This window comes from Muntiacus reevesi, chromosome 11 (assembly GCF_963930625.1).
Source record: "Muntiacus reevesi chromosome 11, mMunRee1.1, whole genome shotgun sequence".
In the NCBI taxonomy this organism is placed as follows: domain Eukaryota; kingdom Metazoa; phylum Chordata; class Mammalia; order Artiodactyla; family Cervidae; genus Muntiacus; species Muntiacus reevesi.
In genome coordinates this window covers 65,684,379-65,699,119 of record NC_089259.1, presented here as the reverse complement: position 1 = coordinate 65,699,119, position 14,741 = coordinate 65,684,379, and the positions used below count along the sequence as shown (strand labels likewise).

The following is a 14,741-nucleotide window of genomic DNA, read 5'->3' as shown; positions in this document are numbered from 1 at the left end:
CACTTGTTTTAGCAGTAGGAAGACTCCTTGGAGGTGATGATTTCAATGACAAGAATTATACATAATTGAGACTTCTTACTCAGTGTTATTTGGGACTTTGGGAAATTGTATGAAAATTACATGACTCTGAAATATTTAATGCTCAGTGGTCTATCTTGAAACAACTGATTTTTATTTTGTGAGTCTATATAAGAAAGTGTCCATCAAAATCTTCAAGGATTACAAATCTAGTATCTCTGTGGTACAAATTCATGAGATGACATTTATGGGCCTTGAGACTGTCTCTGACAACACTTTAATGCAACATAATGCCACTTTGCCAAAGGCAAAAGGAGAAGAGGGTGGCAGAGAATGAGATGGCTGGATGACATCACTGATTCAATGGACATGAACTTGGGCAAACTCCAGGAGCTAGTGAGGGACAGGAAGGCCTGGTGTGCTTTGTGCTCATGGGGTCACAAAGAGTCAAATATGACTTAGCAACTGAACAACAACAAATACCACAGTCTTCAAACTACTTCTCTTACCTAAAACACACATGTGGTATTTTTTAAATAGTTACTTAGTGCTCAACATGCATTTAGATGTTATGCAAAAAAATAATATTCAAGTGAATTTCATTTTATCTTTCCAACAAACTTAGGAAGTGGGTATTAGTTCTCCATTTTACAGAAAGGAGAGTGTGGCTTTGTGGGGTGGAGAAGATAAAAGGGAGAGCTCGGACAGAGGCTTGGAAAGGGAGACTGCGGGGCTCTGCACTGACACACTTCAAAGCTGTTGGCATCATGAATCATTATCAGGTGCAATCACACCACACAAACTGATTTTTTTAATGCCCTTTCCTGCATCCTTTGAAATGGTGAACAGCTCCAATTTCCTCAATGACGCATATAATGTGACTGAACAGGCTGGTAGCTGTGAGAGTCAATGTACAGGATAGTGCACAAATTCATGTTCATTGCTCTGTTGGGATGTGGTCTTTGAGTGATATCATCTGAGGGGGTGGGCTGTCCTGAAGTGTGGACCACTACACAGAATCCAGGGTTTTCCTTAGCCATATTTGGCATCACTATCACAAAATATTAAATAAATTGTCTGAAGTTTCATTTAAGGGAGTGAGAAGAAATTAGATGATGGAAAGTATATGGAATAAACACTTTAGAAGTAATAAAAATAAAAATGATCAAGAATCTTCTAAGGTTTATCAAATACAACAAGGATAAGCAAAATCATCAAAAATGAGTTTGAACACAGGTACGCTTACACAGCTGAACAAGGACCTTCCAGCCCCTTTCCTTACCCCCGTCAGCTGGTGATAGAGAGAAAGACTGGGTCCCACACAGGAACTTGGCTTCCACCAACACCTTCTGCCCTACCATCCGCACCGGCCTTTCCCTCTCATCTGGGATCAAAGGTTACCTCCTAGAAGCTCTGTCCACCTCCTGTACCAGGAGTCAGCTCTTTGCATCAGGTGGCCAAAGTAATGGAGTTTCAGCTTCAACACCAGTCCTTCCAATGAATATTCAAGACTGATTTCCTTTAGGATGGACTGGTTGGATCTCGTTGCAGTCCAAGGGACTCTCAAGAGTCTTCTCCAACACCACAGTTCAAAAGCATCAACTCTTCAGCACTCAGCTTTCTTCACAGTCCAACTCTCACATCTACACATGACTACTAAAAAAACCATAGCCTTGAAGATGGACCTTTTCTGGCAAAGTAATGTCTCTGCTTTTTATTATGCTGTCTAGGTTGGTCATAACTTTCCTTCTGAGGAGTAAGCTTTCTTTTAATTTCATGGCTGCACTCAGAATCTGCAGTGATTTTGCAGCCTAAAAAATTAAAGTCTGCCACTCTTTCCACTGTTTCCCCATCTATTTCCCATGAAGGGATGGCACTGGATGCCATGATCTTAGTTTTCTGGAATGGTGAGCTTTAAGTCAACTTTTTCAGTTTCCTCTTTCACTTTCATCAAGAGGCTCTTTAGTTCTTCTTCGCTTTTTCCCAAAAGGGTGGTGTCATCTGCATATATGAGGTTATTGATATTTCTCCCAGCAATCTTGATTCCAGCTTGTGCTTCATCCAGCCCAGCATTTCTCATGATGTACTCTGCATATAAGTTAAACAAGCAGGGTGACAGTATACAGCCTTGACGCACTCCCTTTTATGTTTGGAATCAGTCTTTTGTTCCATGTCCAGTTCTAACTGTTGCTTCCTGACCTGCATACAGGTTTCTCAAGAGGCAGGTCAGGTGGTCTGGTATGCCCATCTCTTTCAGAATTTTCCACAGTTTATTGTGATCCACACAATCAAAGGCTTTGGCACAGTCAATAAAGCAGAAATAGATGTTTTCCTGGAACTCTCTTGCTTTTTTGATGATCTAACGGATATTGGCAATTTGATCTCTGGTTCCTCTGCCTTTTCTAAAACCAGCTTGAATATCTGGAAGTTCATGGTTTACGTATTATTGAAGCCTGACTTGGAGACTTTTGAGCATTACTTTACTAGCATGTGAGATGATTGCAATTGTGCGGCAGTTTGAGCATTCTTTGGCATTGACTTTCTTTGGGATTGGAATGAAAACTGATCTTTTCCAGTCCTGTGGCCACTGCTGAGTTTTCCAAATTTGCTGGCATATTGAGTGCAGCACTTTGACAGCATCATCTTTTAGCATCTGAAATAGCTCAACTGGAATTCCATCACCTCCACTAGCTTTGTTCGTAGTGATGCTTTCTAAGGTCCACTTGACTTCACATTCCAGAATGTCTAGCTCTAGGTGAGTGATCACACCATCGTGATTATCTGGGTTGTGAAAATCTTTTTTGTACAGTTCTTCAGTGTATTCTTGCCACCTCTCATTAATGTCTTCTGCTTCTTTTAGGTCCCTACCATTTCTGTCCTTTATTGAGCCCATCTTTGCATGAAATGTTCCCTTGGTATCTCCAATTTTCTTGAAGAGATTTCTAGTCTTTCCCATTCTATTGTTTTCCTCTATTTCTTTGCAATGATCACTGAGGAAGGCTTTCGGATCTCCCCTTGCTACTTTTTGGAACTCTGCATTCAGATGGGTATATCTTTTCTTTTCTTCTTTGCTTTTCACTTCTCTTCTTTTCACAGGCCTCCTCAGACATTTTGCTGTTTTGCATTTCTTTTTCTTGGAGATGGTCTTGACCCCTATCTCCTGTACAATGTTACAAATCTCCATCCATAGTTCATAAGGCACTCTGTCCATCAGATCTAGTCCCTTAAACCTATTTCTCACTTCCACTGTATAATCGTAAAGGATTTGATTTAGATCATACCTGAATGGTCTAGTGGTTTACCCTACTTTCTTAAATTTAAGTCTGAATTTGGCAATAAGACACCTTAAGACAGAACAATCAGCTTGTGAAAAGAAATGCTGGCTACAAAAACAAAAGACATTTTCTGAGATGACTTTGATCCCATAATCGAATTACTGGCTTAAAAGCCTTCATATCTTCAAAGCTGCTTTCTATTGGCGCGGGTGGGATGTTTCGAGAGAACAGCATCGAAACATGTATATTATCTATGGTGAAACAGATCACCAGCCCAGGTTGGGTGCATGAGAGAAGTGCTCGGGCCTGGTGCACTGGGAAGACCCAGAGGGATCAGGTGGAGAGGGAGGTGGGAGGGGGGATCTGGATGGGGAATACATGTAAATCCATGGCTGACTCATGTCAATGTATGACAAAAACCACTACAATATTGTAAAGTAATTAGCCTCCAACTAATAAATGAAAAAAAAAAAAAACTTGTTGGACTTCCCAGATGGCTCAGTGTTAAGAATCTGCCTACGCTGCAGGAGACGCAGGAGACACAAGTCTACCTCTGGGTCAAGAATATTCCCTGGACAAGGAAATGGCAACCCACTCCAGTATCTGTCCCTAAGAAATCCCATGGATGGAGAAGCCTGGTGGGCTGCAGTCCATGGTGTCACAAAAGAGTCAGACACAATTTAGCAACTAAACAACATTGTCCTTGTTAAAGTATTATTTTCACCTTATTTTTAACCAATCTTTTCTTTGTAAGTAACCACACCTGGCTTTATCCAAATAAAATGGTGCAGCAAATAATTGTTCTCTGTGGGAATGCAATGCATCATCCTCATGCTCAGTTGTGCCCGACTGTTTGCAGCCCCATGGACTATAGCCCACCAGGCTCTTCTGTCTGTGGGATTTTTCTAGGCAAGAATACTGAAGTGGGTCATCATTCCATTCTCCACGGCATCTTCCCAACCCAGGAATGGAACCCACATCTCTTGCATCTCCTGCATTAGCAGGTAAATTCTTTACCACTGAGCCACTTGGGAAGCCCAATACAATGCATAATTTAGTTAATCTAGGTTATCTTTCCATGAGAAGTGATTGTCTCTCTGTTATGAAATGTGCTCACAGTAAAGGGAATCCACACCAGACAACTGAAAGGCAGAGGGAGAACCATTTACCCTGCATGTTTCTGCTTCAGACCAACCCTGACGTGACTGTGTAGCCACTCCTGCCACAGGTGTCACTCATGTTAACTCAGCCTCCCAATCACAGCCACACCTCTCTCTCAGAAACACAGCATCTTATGGAAAATAACAGGACACATCACCAGGCTGAAAGGCCCACCTCCAATCCCTGTGAAAAATCCTTTAGAAACAGGCACTCTGCTCTTCCCTGTGAGAACTCTGGCAGGACTGCTACACTACCTGGATGAAATCTTGAAATATCAGGGGCAGCAAGTCATCCATATGCCCAATGTCTTTGAAGAAACGATTTAAAATTCTTCCTGCAAGAATAGGATACAAAAAATTACTCATTTCCTCAGATAGGAGCTTTAAGAGAAATAATTCACGAACAAACCAAAACAATATTTTTGAAGTATATGTATTTAGGGACTTTCCTGGTGATACAGTGTCCCCAGTGCAGGGGACATGGGTTTGATCCCTGGTGCAGGAACATTCCACATGCCACAGAGCAACTAAACCTGTGCACCACAACTACTGAAGTCCATGTGCCTAGAGCCTGAGCTCTGCAGTAGAAAAAGCTACCAAAATGTGCAGCAACAAAGACCCATGCAACTAAAAATAAATACATAAATCTTTTTTAAAAAGTACATGTATTAAATATTTAATATATTGGGCTTCTCTAGGGGCTCATGGTAAATATTCCACCTGCCAATGCAGGAGACATAAGAGACAGGGGTTCAATTCCTGGGTCAGGAAGATCTCCTGGAGTTGGAAATGGCAACCCACTCCAGTATTGTTACCTGGGAAATCCCATGGACAGAGGAGCCTGGCAGGCTACAGTCCATGGGACTACAAAAGAGTCAGACATGACTTAGTGGTAACATAACAACAAATTTAATATATTACAAATTCATATGAAATAAGCGAATGTCAGTGGTAAAAAGAAAGACAAAATCAGATGATACCTAAAGAGCAACAAAAATACCACCAAATGGCAGTGGGTGGGGAATTGAAAATGAGTCCTGATTTCTAAAACAATGGGGGAATCTTGTGGCAGTAACCGGAAGGGTTGTTCTCTCCCTTTAGATCTATCCCATCTAATACTTACTCCAAGTGCTAAATTGGTAAATAAATAGTTGCAAAATACCTAAGTTAATCTTAATTGTTACACCAATTTTGCTTTAATTATCAAGATTAATTTTGGCAAGTGATACTTGTTAAATAAACATAATTATAAACTCTCTGCAACTTTTTTTTTCCCTCCAGATGGCTCACAGCAGCTCACATATTGGGAAATTATGGCTTGTGGCCATTTCCAAGTTGTAAGTTTACTACTGGGGTAATAAGCCATTATTTTCAGAAGTATACCAGGTGTGACAAGCACAGGCTTATGAGTAAGCATCTAAGAAGACCAGAGGGATGTAGGCAGAAAAACTGAAATATTACTAAATGACCAAGAATCACTTATTGATTTTACTTCCCTTCTCAGAATCCACAATGATAGTATATCCTTAAGGTTGCAGGATAGAATATGAGAATTTCTGGTAAATATCTGGTGTGAACTAAAAATGTCACCTGTTACGTCATTAAACAAAGGATGCTGCAGCCATCAGGACTCTGCAGCTACCCCTGCAAGGGTGGTGCACCCTGAGGAGACTCGGGATGAGAAAGAACAGGACACTGGCCCCAGACAGGGGAGGTGCACAACAAGGAACTGTAGCAGGGATAAGCCAATACTGACTCCATGCCGGATCTGTTTCTTTGACCATTGCTATTCACTGCTTTTGTCAGGGAACCCTGCCCTTCTGCCTGAATGTTAAACTAAAGTGGTTTTTATCAGCTCAGAAGGAGACAATCTGACCCTCACCACCTGTGAATGGCTGCAGAAAAAATACCCTCTCATTGTGCAAGATAAATGGCCTTTTGACTTTACTTCTTTGCCTCCTCTCCCCTATGTCTGTAAAAGAACCAGGCATCCAGACCCCAATAAGATGGTTATTTTGAGATATTAGTCTGTCATCTTCTCGGTCTGCCAGGTTTCCAGATAAAGTCATTATTCTTTGCCTTAACACATCATCTATGAGACTTACTGGCATTGTGAGGCAAGCAGAGTGAGCTTGAACTTGGTAACAAGTAACACCACTCTATGTGGTTTTTCTCTTCATGTCATCACATCCCAGAAACAAAGACCGCCATAAATCATCTATTAAAAATTCTACTTTTGAAAATAAACACAGAGAAGAGTTCAATTTAATATACCACTAAAAGAGGAAATAACTGATGCCCCTAAACCTTTGGGCCTATCTTTGCAGTGCTTATTTGGGCTTCTATTTTCTTGAAGGAATGAAGTTCTGATAATAGACACAGGAGGGGGAAAGAAGATACACACTATGTATGCCTGCATGCTAGGATTAGTGACCTTAAAGATTTAAACTTGGTTCCAACTCCTTGAATAATAAATCAGCATCTGGAGAAGTCTACAGGTCATCAAGAGCCTGGTTAACAGGGGTCACAACCACTCAGAGGCTGAGTGGAGCATCAGTCCCACTTGATGCTCCCAAATGTATGACTGTAGTTTTCACTTTAACAGGCAAAGTAGAGAGACTTCACAGCTGTAATAGCAAAGATTCTTCCAATCACTTCCTCACTCTAGCTTAATTAGATGAGATTGTGTGGGCCTCTGCAATTTACCATCCTGTGTTCATCACAGTGCCTGAACTAAAGAATACGGGTTGAATAAATCTGCACAAGATGCTGCACTAAACAGTCTTATTTAATCCTCTCAACAGTCTTGTGAAACAGGAAGGGCAGTGGTTATTCTCATTTCACAGGAGAGAAGTTCCCAGACACCATGCCATCATCCTCATTAAGGTTCATTAGGTACTGACCCTGTGCTAAGTGCTGTGAATGTATTAACCTGCTTAATGCCCACAATGTCAAGATATTGGTAAGTGTGTGAGTAGTATCCTCATTTTATAGGTAAGAAAATTGAGACACAGAGAGATTAAATAACTAGCCCATAAGTATTAACTTAACTATAACTGGCTATTACTATTAGTAACTAGCACTAGGACTGAACCCAGGAAGTTGGCTCCAGGGTCCATACTTATAACCATGACAACATCCTGCCTGGAGATTTGCCTGCCCAGTATTATCTACCTACTTTGGCCTTGATCACACAGCTAGTTGGTGGCCAGGACAAGGCTACTGCCATCCTCCCTCCAGTCACATCCCTGCTCAACAGGTCCTGCCAATCATCACCTGCAAAAACAAAGCCCCCCTGGGCCTCAGCACAAGTCTAACCAACTGAGCAGAGTGGGCATGTGCACTGATGAACTAACTCTTCATAGGAACCCAGGTCAGGAGGCTACCTTACAAAGCAAGACAGGTGAAGGCCTCAGGGTGGAGGAAGCAACCACTGGGAAACCATCAGGGACACTCTTAACACTGAAAATCCACCTGCTATAAACCACAAGACCTCTTAAATGTAACCAAAAGTCCATTGTAAAACTAGAGGGTTGATTTTATTGAAGAGGATGCTTACATTTCACCAACTTTGTATTTTAATTAATCTTACATTACCATTTAGGTAAAACTCAAAATATGGGCACATGTAAGAGCTCTGTGGTCCCAGAAATGGATGGACAATGAAAGAAAGAAACACACAGCCTGTCTTCTGTAGAGATATTCCTTGAAGAAGATCCTTCCTAGTTAGCTTAACACTATTAACACAGCCAATGTTTCAACAACTAGCCAAAAACATTTCAACACATTTGCATCATCTGTTAGGCGTTTCATATGCCACATAACAAATGGACTCCTAAATCATCCTGCAAAGTAAACATTCATGTATTTTTACACACATGCATAAATTGGAATAAAAGCTTATATGCTCCTATATTCAGATTTTCTCTGGCAGGAAAAATTATCAGTAAAGCTTTTTGTAGAAAATGAATAAACATACACAATGATTTTCTTCCAAGTGTATCTTCTATTTTCAAACATGAAAATGTAACAAGGCACTTAATGTGTTAACAAGACATATTCACTAAAAAATTTGGTGTCTGACTTACCTATTGGATTTCTATTGAAGAACAATACCGGAGATCTTAAAATGGTCTCCAACATTTTGTTGTGCAAAGTTTGTGAAGAATTAACAAGGATGTAGAATATCAACAGAGACCGTGTGATGCCAAAAAGGACAGTTGACACAGTTAACCCTGAAATAAAGAAGCATCAATCAGCACAAGATCTCTGTCTTATTCTCAAACCATGCTAAAGCATGGCAGGCAGTTTAAAAAGATACTGTGTATTTTATTCTATAAACCAAATTTGTATAGAGGTTTACATATTTAGAATACAGAATAAAACATACACACACATATATATATATAAAGTAGATTCTCTAAGAGTTTAATGCTTTCAAAAAATACATTTATAAAGAAAAGTGTAAAAATCACTGTTTTCCTCTCACTAAATAGAAATAACACAGGGGGAAAAAAATAAGTGTAAACTACAGTTTCATTCTAGGCTTGCCTAATTCAATTACAAGTTCTAATAAAACTTATTAGACAGACAAGTATACAAGTAGCTGATCTTCCTTTCTCCACATTTCAAATCTCATTATTTACAACATGTCCCATAATCTAAAAGTAAGGTATGCTTTGGTGAAAGTGAAAGTGTTAGTTGCTCAGTGGTGTCATGCTCTTTGCAACCCCATGGACTGTAGCCCCCAGGCTCCTCTAACCATGGAATTCTCCAGGCAAGAAGACTGGAGTAGATTGCCATTCCCTTCTCCAATGTTTTGCTACCAGCACTTTAATTAACAGGGAAAAGGAGACATGATCTACCACATGGAAATTTATTTCCATGTAAAGTAGTTTTTTAAGAACCTACTGTAGAGCACAGGGAACTCTACTTAATACTCTGTGGAGGCCTAAATGGAAAGGAAATCCAAAGATAGGATATATGTTCAATGGTTCACTTGGCTGTACAACAGAAACCAACACAACATTGGAAAGCAACTATAGTAAAAATTAATAAAAATTTAAAATAATAAAAATAAACTAGCTAGTTCTATGCCCAAGTAGCTTTAAAGAGCATGAAAAGACCATGTTAAATTGCAAATGGACAATCTCTTAAATAGTTGAACTGCAAGAAACTACAAATTCTATTTTGACATGAGATAATCTAAACAAGATAATCTAAACTAATCTCTCACTATTTTACAGAACCCCAAAGCATTTGTAAATAAAGATAATCATTTAAATTTATGTCTTATCAATGACATACATGAGTACTACCATGCATATAAAAATTAAAGTAGCCCTCCAAAGACCTCTTCAATTCACAATGTTATATAGAGTGAGGATAACTTTGGCAATATATACTCCATCAAGTACTTTTTTCCATTCAGCTGCCACATCAGTGTTATTTAAATTCTGAAAGTTGCTTAAATTCCTGAATTCATCAACAGGCTTTTGCCTTAGCCCACTCCAAAATCACTGCAGATGGTGATTGTAGCCATGAAATTAAAAGACGCTTACTCCTTGAAAGGAAAGTTATGACCAACCTAGACAGCATATTAAAAAGCAGAGACATTATTTTGCCAACAAAGGTCCGTCTAGTCAAGGCTATGGTTTTTCCAGTGGTCATGTATGGGTGTGAGAATTGGACTGGAATCAAGCTGGGATCAAGATTGCTGGAGAATATCAACTTAAGATATGTGAGTGATACCACCCTAGTGGCAGAAAACAAAAAGGAACTAAAGAGCCTCTTGATGAGGGTGAAGAAGGAGGGTGGAAGAAAAACTAATATCATGGCATCCAGTCCCATTTGGATTTTAGAGCCCAAGAAGAGGGAATCCGTCAATGCTCCCAGATTTTCCCCTTCTGTTTGCCATGAAGTGATGGGACTGGATGATGGGCTTGTAAGTCATCCAGCCCAGCATTTCACATGATGTGCTCTGTGTATTAGTTAAATAAATGGGGAGACAACAAACAGCCTTGTCATACTTCTTTCTCCATCCTAAATCAATCAGTTGTTCCATACAGGGTTCTATCTGTTGCTTCTTGACCCACATACAGGTTTTTCAGGAGACAGGTAAGATAGTCTGGTATTCCCATGTCTTTAAAAGTTTTCCACAGTTTGTTATGATCCACACAGTCAAAGGCTTTAGCTTAGCCCATGAAACAGAGGTAGATGTTGTTCTGGAATTCCCTTGATTTCTCTATGATCCAGAAAATGTTGACAATTTGATCTCTGGTTCCTCTGCCTTTTCTAAACACAGGTTGAACATCTGGAAGTTCTCAGTTTGCTTAATGCTGAAAACTAGCTTGAATGATTTTGAGCATAGTAGCATGGGAGATGAGTGCAATTGTCTGGTGTGTTGAACATTCTTTAGTACCCATCTTGAGAATCGGGATGAGGATTGACCATTTCCGGTCCTGTGGCCACTGCTGGGTTTTCCAAATTTGCTGGCATATTGAGTGCAGCACTTTAATAGCAACATCTTTTAGGATTTTAAATAACTCTGCTGGAATTCTATCACCTTCACTAGCTGTATAGGCAGCAGCGCTTCCTAAGGCTCACTTGACTCCACACTCCAGAATGTCTGGTTCTGAGTGAGAGGCTACATCATTGTGGTTATCCAGGTCATTAATATCTTTATTGTACAGTTCTTCTGTGTATTATTTCCATCTATTCTTGATGTCTTTTGCTTCAATTAGGTCTTTACTGTTTCTGTCCTTTATTGTGCCCATCTTCAGATGAAATGCTCCTTTGATATTTCCAATTTTCTTGAAGAGATCTCTAGCCTTACCCTCTCTGTTTTCCTCTATTTCTTTGTATTGTCCATTGAAGAAGGCCTTCCGGTCTCTCCTTGCTATTCTCTGGATCTCTGCATTTAGTTCTAGGAGCTGTTCTAGGTCTTCATAGAACTGGTCAACTTCAGCTTCCTCAGCATCAGTGGTTGGGGCATAGACTTGGATTACTGAGATGTTGAATGGTTTGCCTTGGAAATGAATTGAGATTGTTCTGTTGTTTTTAAGGTTGCACTCAAGAACTGCATTTTGGACTCTTGTTGATTATGAGGGCTATTCTATTTCTTCGAAATGATTCTTGCCCACAGTAGTAGACGTAATGATCATTGAATTAAATTCACCCATTCTCATCCATTTTAGTTCACTGATTCCTAAGATGTCGATGTTTACTCTTACCATCTCCTCCTTGACCACATCCAATTTACCTGGGTTCATGGACCTAACATTCCAGGTGCCTATGCAATACTATTATTTATAGTATCAGATTTTACTTTCCCCACCAGACACATCCACAACTGAGCATCGTTTCCACTTTGACCCAGCCACTTCATTCTGTCTGGAGCTAATAGTAGTTGTCTTCCACTCTTCCCCAGTAGCATATTGGGCATCTTCTGACCTGGTGGCTAATCTTTTGGTATCTTATCTTTTTGCCTTTTTATGCAGTTCATGGGTTTCTCATGGCTAGTACACTACAGTGGTTTGCCATTCCCTCCTCAGTGGATCACATTTTATCATAACTCTGCACTATGACCTGTCTGTCTTAGGTGGCCCTACATGGCATAGCTCATAGCTTCATTGAGTTATGCAAGCCCCTTTGCCATCATAAGACAGTCCTGAGAATGGGAGAAAATAATTACAAAATAAGTAACTGACCAGGGATTAATCTCCACAATATACAAACAGCCCATGCAGCTTAGTATCAAAAAAAAAAAAAAAAACAAAACCAAAAAATCCAAATAACCCAATCAAAAAATGGCAAAAGATCTATATAGATCTTTCTCCAAAGAAGACATACAGATGGCTAAGAGGCACATGAAAAGATGCTCAATATCATTACTAGATAAATGCAGATCAAAAGTCTGATAAGGAATTACTTCACACCAGTCAGAATGTCCATCATCAAAAAATATACAAACAATAAATGCTAGAGAAGGTGTGAAAAAAGGGAACCTTCTTGCACTGTTAGTAGGAATGTAAATTGCTACAGTCACTATGGAGAACAGTATGGAGGTTCCTTAAAAAACAGAAAGTAGAACCACCATATGACCCAGCAATCCCACTACTGGGCACATATCCTGAGAAAACCATAATTCAAAAAAACACATGCACCCAGTGCTCATAGCAACACTATTTACAAAAGCTAGGACATGGAAGCCACCTAAATATCCATCAACATATGAATTAGGGTTAAGGTTAAGGTTAGGGTTAGGCATTTAAAGTTTTTGTTAAAGACATCCTTTAAATAGTATGTAGTGCTATGCTATATATATTCTAAATACCCTTGAGAATAGAGACAGTCATAATACTAGTCTGGCAAGCCAGATTTTGAATTAATCACACAGTTGGAGAAGAGATAACACTGTGATCTCAGGGTAAGAAAGAGAAGGAATCCTAATTCCAGACACTGGACTTCCCCTGCTTAGCTTCTCAAGTTATTAGTGAAGCCCAGGAGATGAGCAGTGTGGAAAGGGGAGCTTTGCATGCCTTGGAGGGAGTAATGCTTTTATCTGGGGACCATGCTGCCAGTGGATTTCATCCAACATCAATAAAAGTCAAGGTTTATTCAGACAGAATTAGAACAACCTGAACCACAGGGTGGGGATCCATTGCTAATCCCCTTACCCATCCATACAGAGATATAAGATTTAGTTAAAGCACCTATTAGAATACACAATAGCTACCTATTTCCAGTGGCTGATTTTCTCAATATGCAATCCTGGTTTTACTACCAAAATCCAGTATGGACCAAATTAAGAGTCTCCATTCAACCTCTTGTCTTCTAGTAAATCTTTAAAATAATTATTTTAGTTAATACATAGAGTAAGTGTGATTCAGACACTTAGTCTGTTAAGACATTACTGAATTACTCTGGAAGCCCTTGTTGCTCACACAGACTCATTGTAAGTACCTTAAACTTTGGTACAATGGAGCAGATGGCTCAACTTTACCTGAATAAACTTCTAAGAACCAGTTCAGAATGAATACTATATCTTCATCTTCTTTTACATATCTCCCAAAAAACAGGTCATTTTGTACATTCGCCCTATGTAACAGGAAATAAAAAATATTACACTATAGATATACATAAAATTTACACAAATATCACCAAAAAATTACTTCAATTCAAGAAATGTATTTTATGCTGGAAAGTGTTTCCTAGCTCACAAGGCCCTCTGTGTGTCTCCCTTTTAAAAATCTGAATCATGACTTTCAGTTTTCAAAATTAACTGTGAAAACAGACTTAGAAAATGAACCTATGGTTGCCGAGGGGAAGGATAGATAGAATGTTTGGATGCTCGTGCACACACTGCTATATTTAAAACAGGTAACCAACAAGGGCTTATTGTATAACACATGGAACTCTGCCCAATGTTATGTGGCAGCCTGGATGGGAAGGAAGTCTGGGGGAGAATGGATACATGTATGTGTATGGCTGCATCCCTTCACTGTTCATATGAAACTACCACAACATTGTTGATCAGCTATACTGCAATACAACACTAAAAGTTCAAAAAAAGAAAAAGATTTGTCTGTGAAGAAGCTGATACAGGGAGGGACATGGGGAGAGACCTCAGGGGGATCACACACCACCCGCAAGAACTTTCATCTTTCTTCAGGGAAACTACCTGAGGGTCAGAAGAGGAAGCTGAACTAGCCCCACCTCTCTCCCTGACTCTGTGGGAAAGGGGGCTTTGTGTAGCTTTCATAGCACTTTAGGTCAGACCCACAATCACTCACCACAAGACAAGCCACCAGTCCTGCAGGGCGTAGGTGACCTGGAGCAGGAAACACAGTCACTCAGATGCTGACGTCACTGAGCCTCACCCCCGCTCACAGGATGGGGGAGGGGAAGGCTCCAGGACACGGAGGCGGTCCTTCCGGCTCAGGTCTGCGCCAAGCCCCTCACCCCGATGACCACAGGTCAGGGGAAGGCATCTTACATGTTAATATCTTTAAAAGAAATCCCCTTTTCCCTAGAAGACTTTGCTCCCCAAATATAATGTACATCAATGTAAATCCAAGTGGACTGCAAAAGGCAGTAATAACAGAACAAATGTTTGGATTTTTTCAAAGCAAAGGTTGACAGGTACGGTGATGGTCAGTTCTGGGTGTCAGCATGGCTGGGTCAGGCTCAGCCTGTTTGGTGATTCAACCAAACACTCATCTAGATGTTGCTGTGAACATATTTTATGGATGTGGTTCACATCCATCATCAGAACTTCAGGAGAGGA

The 14,741-nt window shown here is 40.0% G+C and overlaps 1 protein-coding gene across 1 annotated transcript in view; it reads right to left on the bottom strand.

Moving 5' to 3' along the window:
- Window positions 1–14,741, bottom strand: part of LOC136144144 (ATP-binding cassette sub-family C member 4-like) — a 140,643-nt gene that overhangs the window by 61,325 nt on the left and 64,577 nt on the right. Inside the window, exons 17-20 of the mRNA XM_065901804.1 lie at window positions 14,248–14,285; window positions 13,458–13,552; window positions 8,542–8,688; window positions 4,709–4,788 (exon numbers count right to left, since the gene is read on the bottom strand). Of these exons, the coding sequence (XP_065757876.1) occupies window positions 4,709–4,788; window positions 8,542–8,688; window positions 13,458–13,552; window positions 14,248–14,285 (360 nt within the window). The remainder of the gene's footprint in view (window positions 1–4,708; window positions 4,789–8,541; window positions 8,689–13,457; window positions 13,553–14,247; window positions 14,286–14,741) is intronic.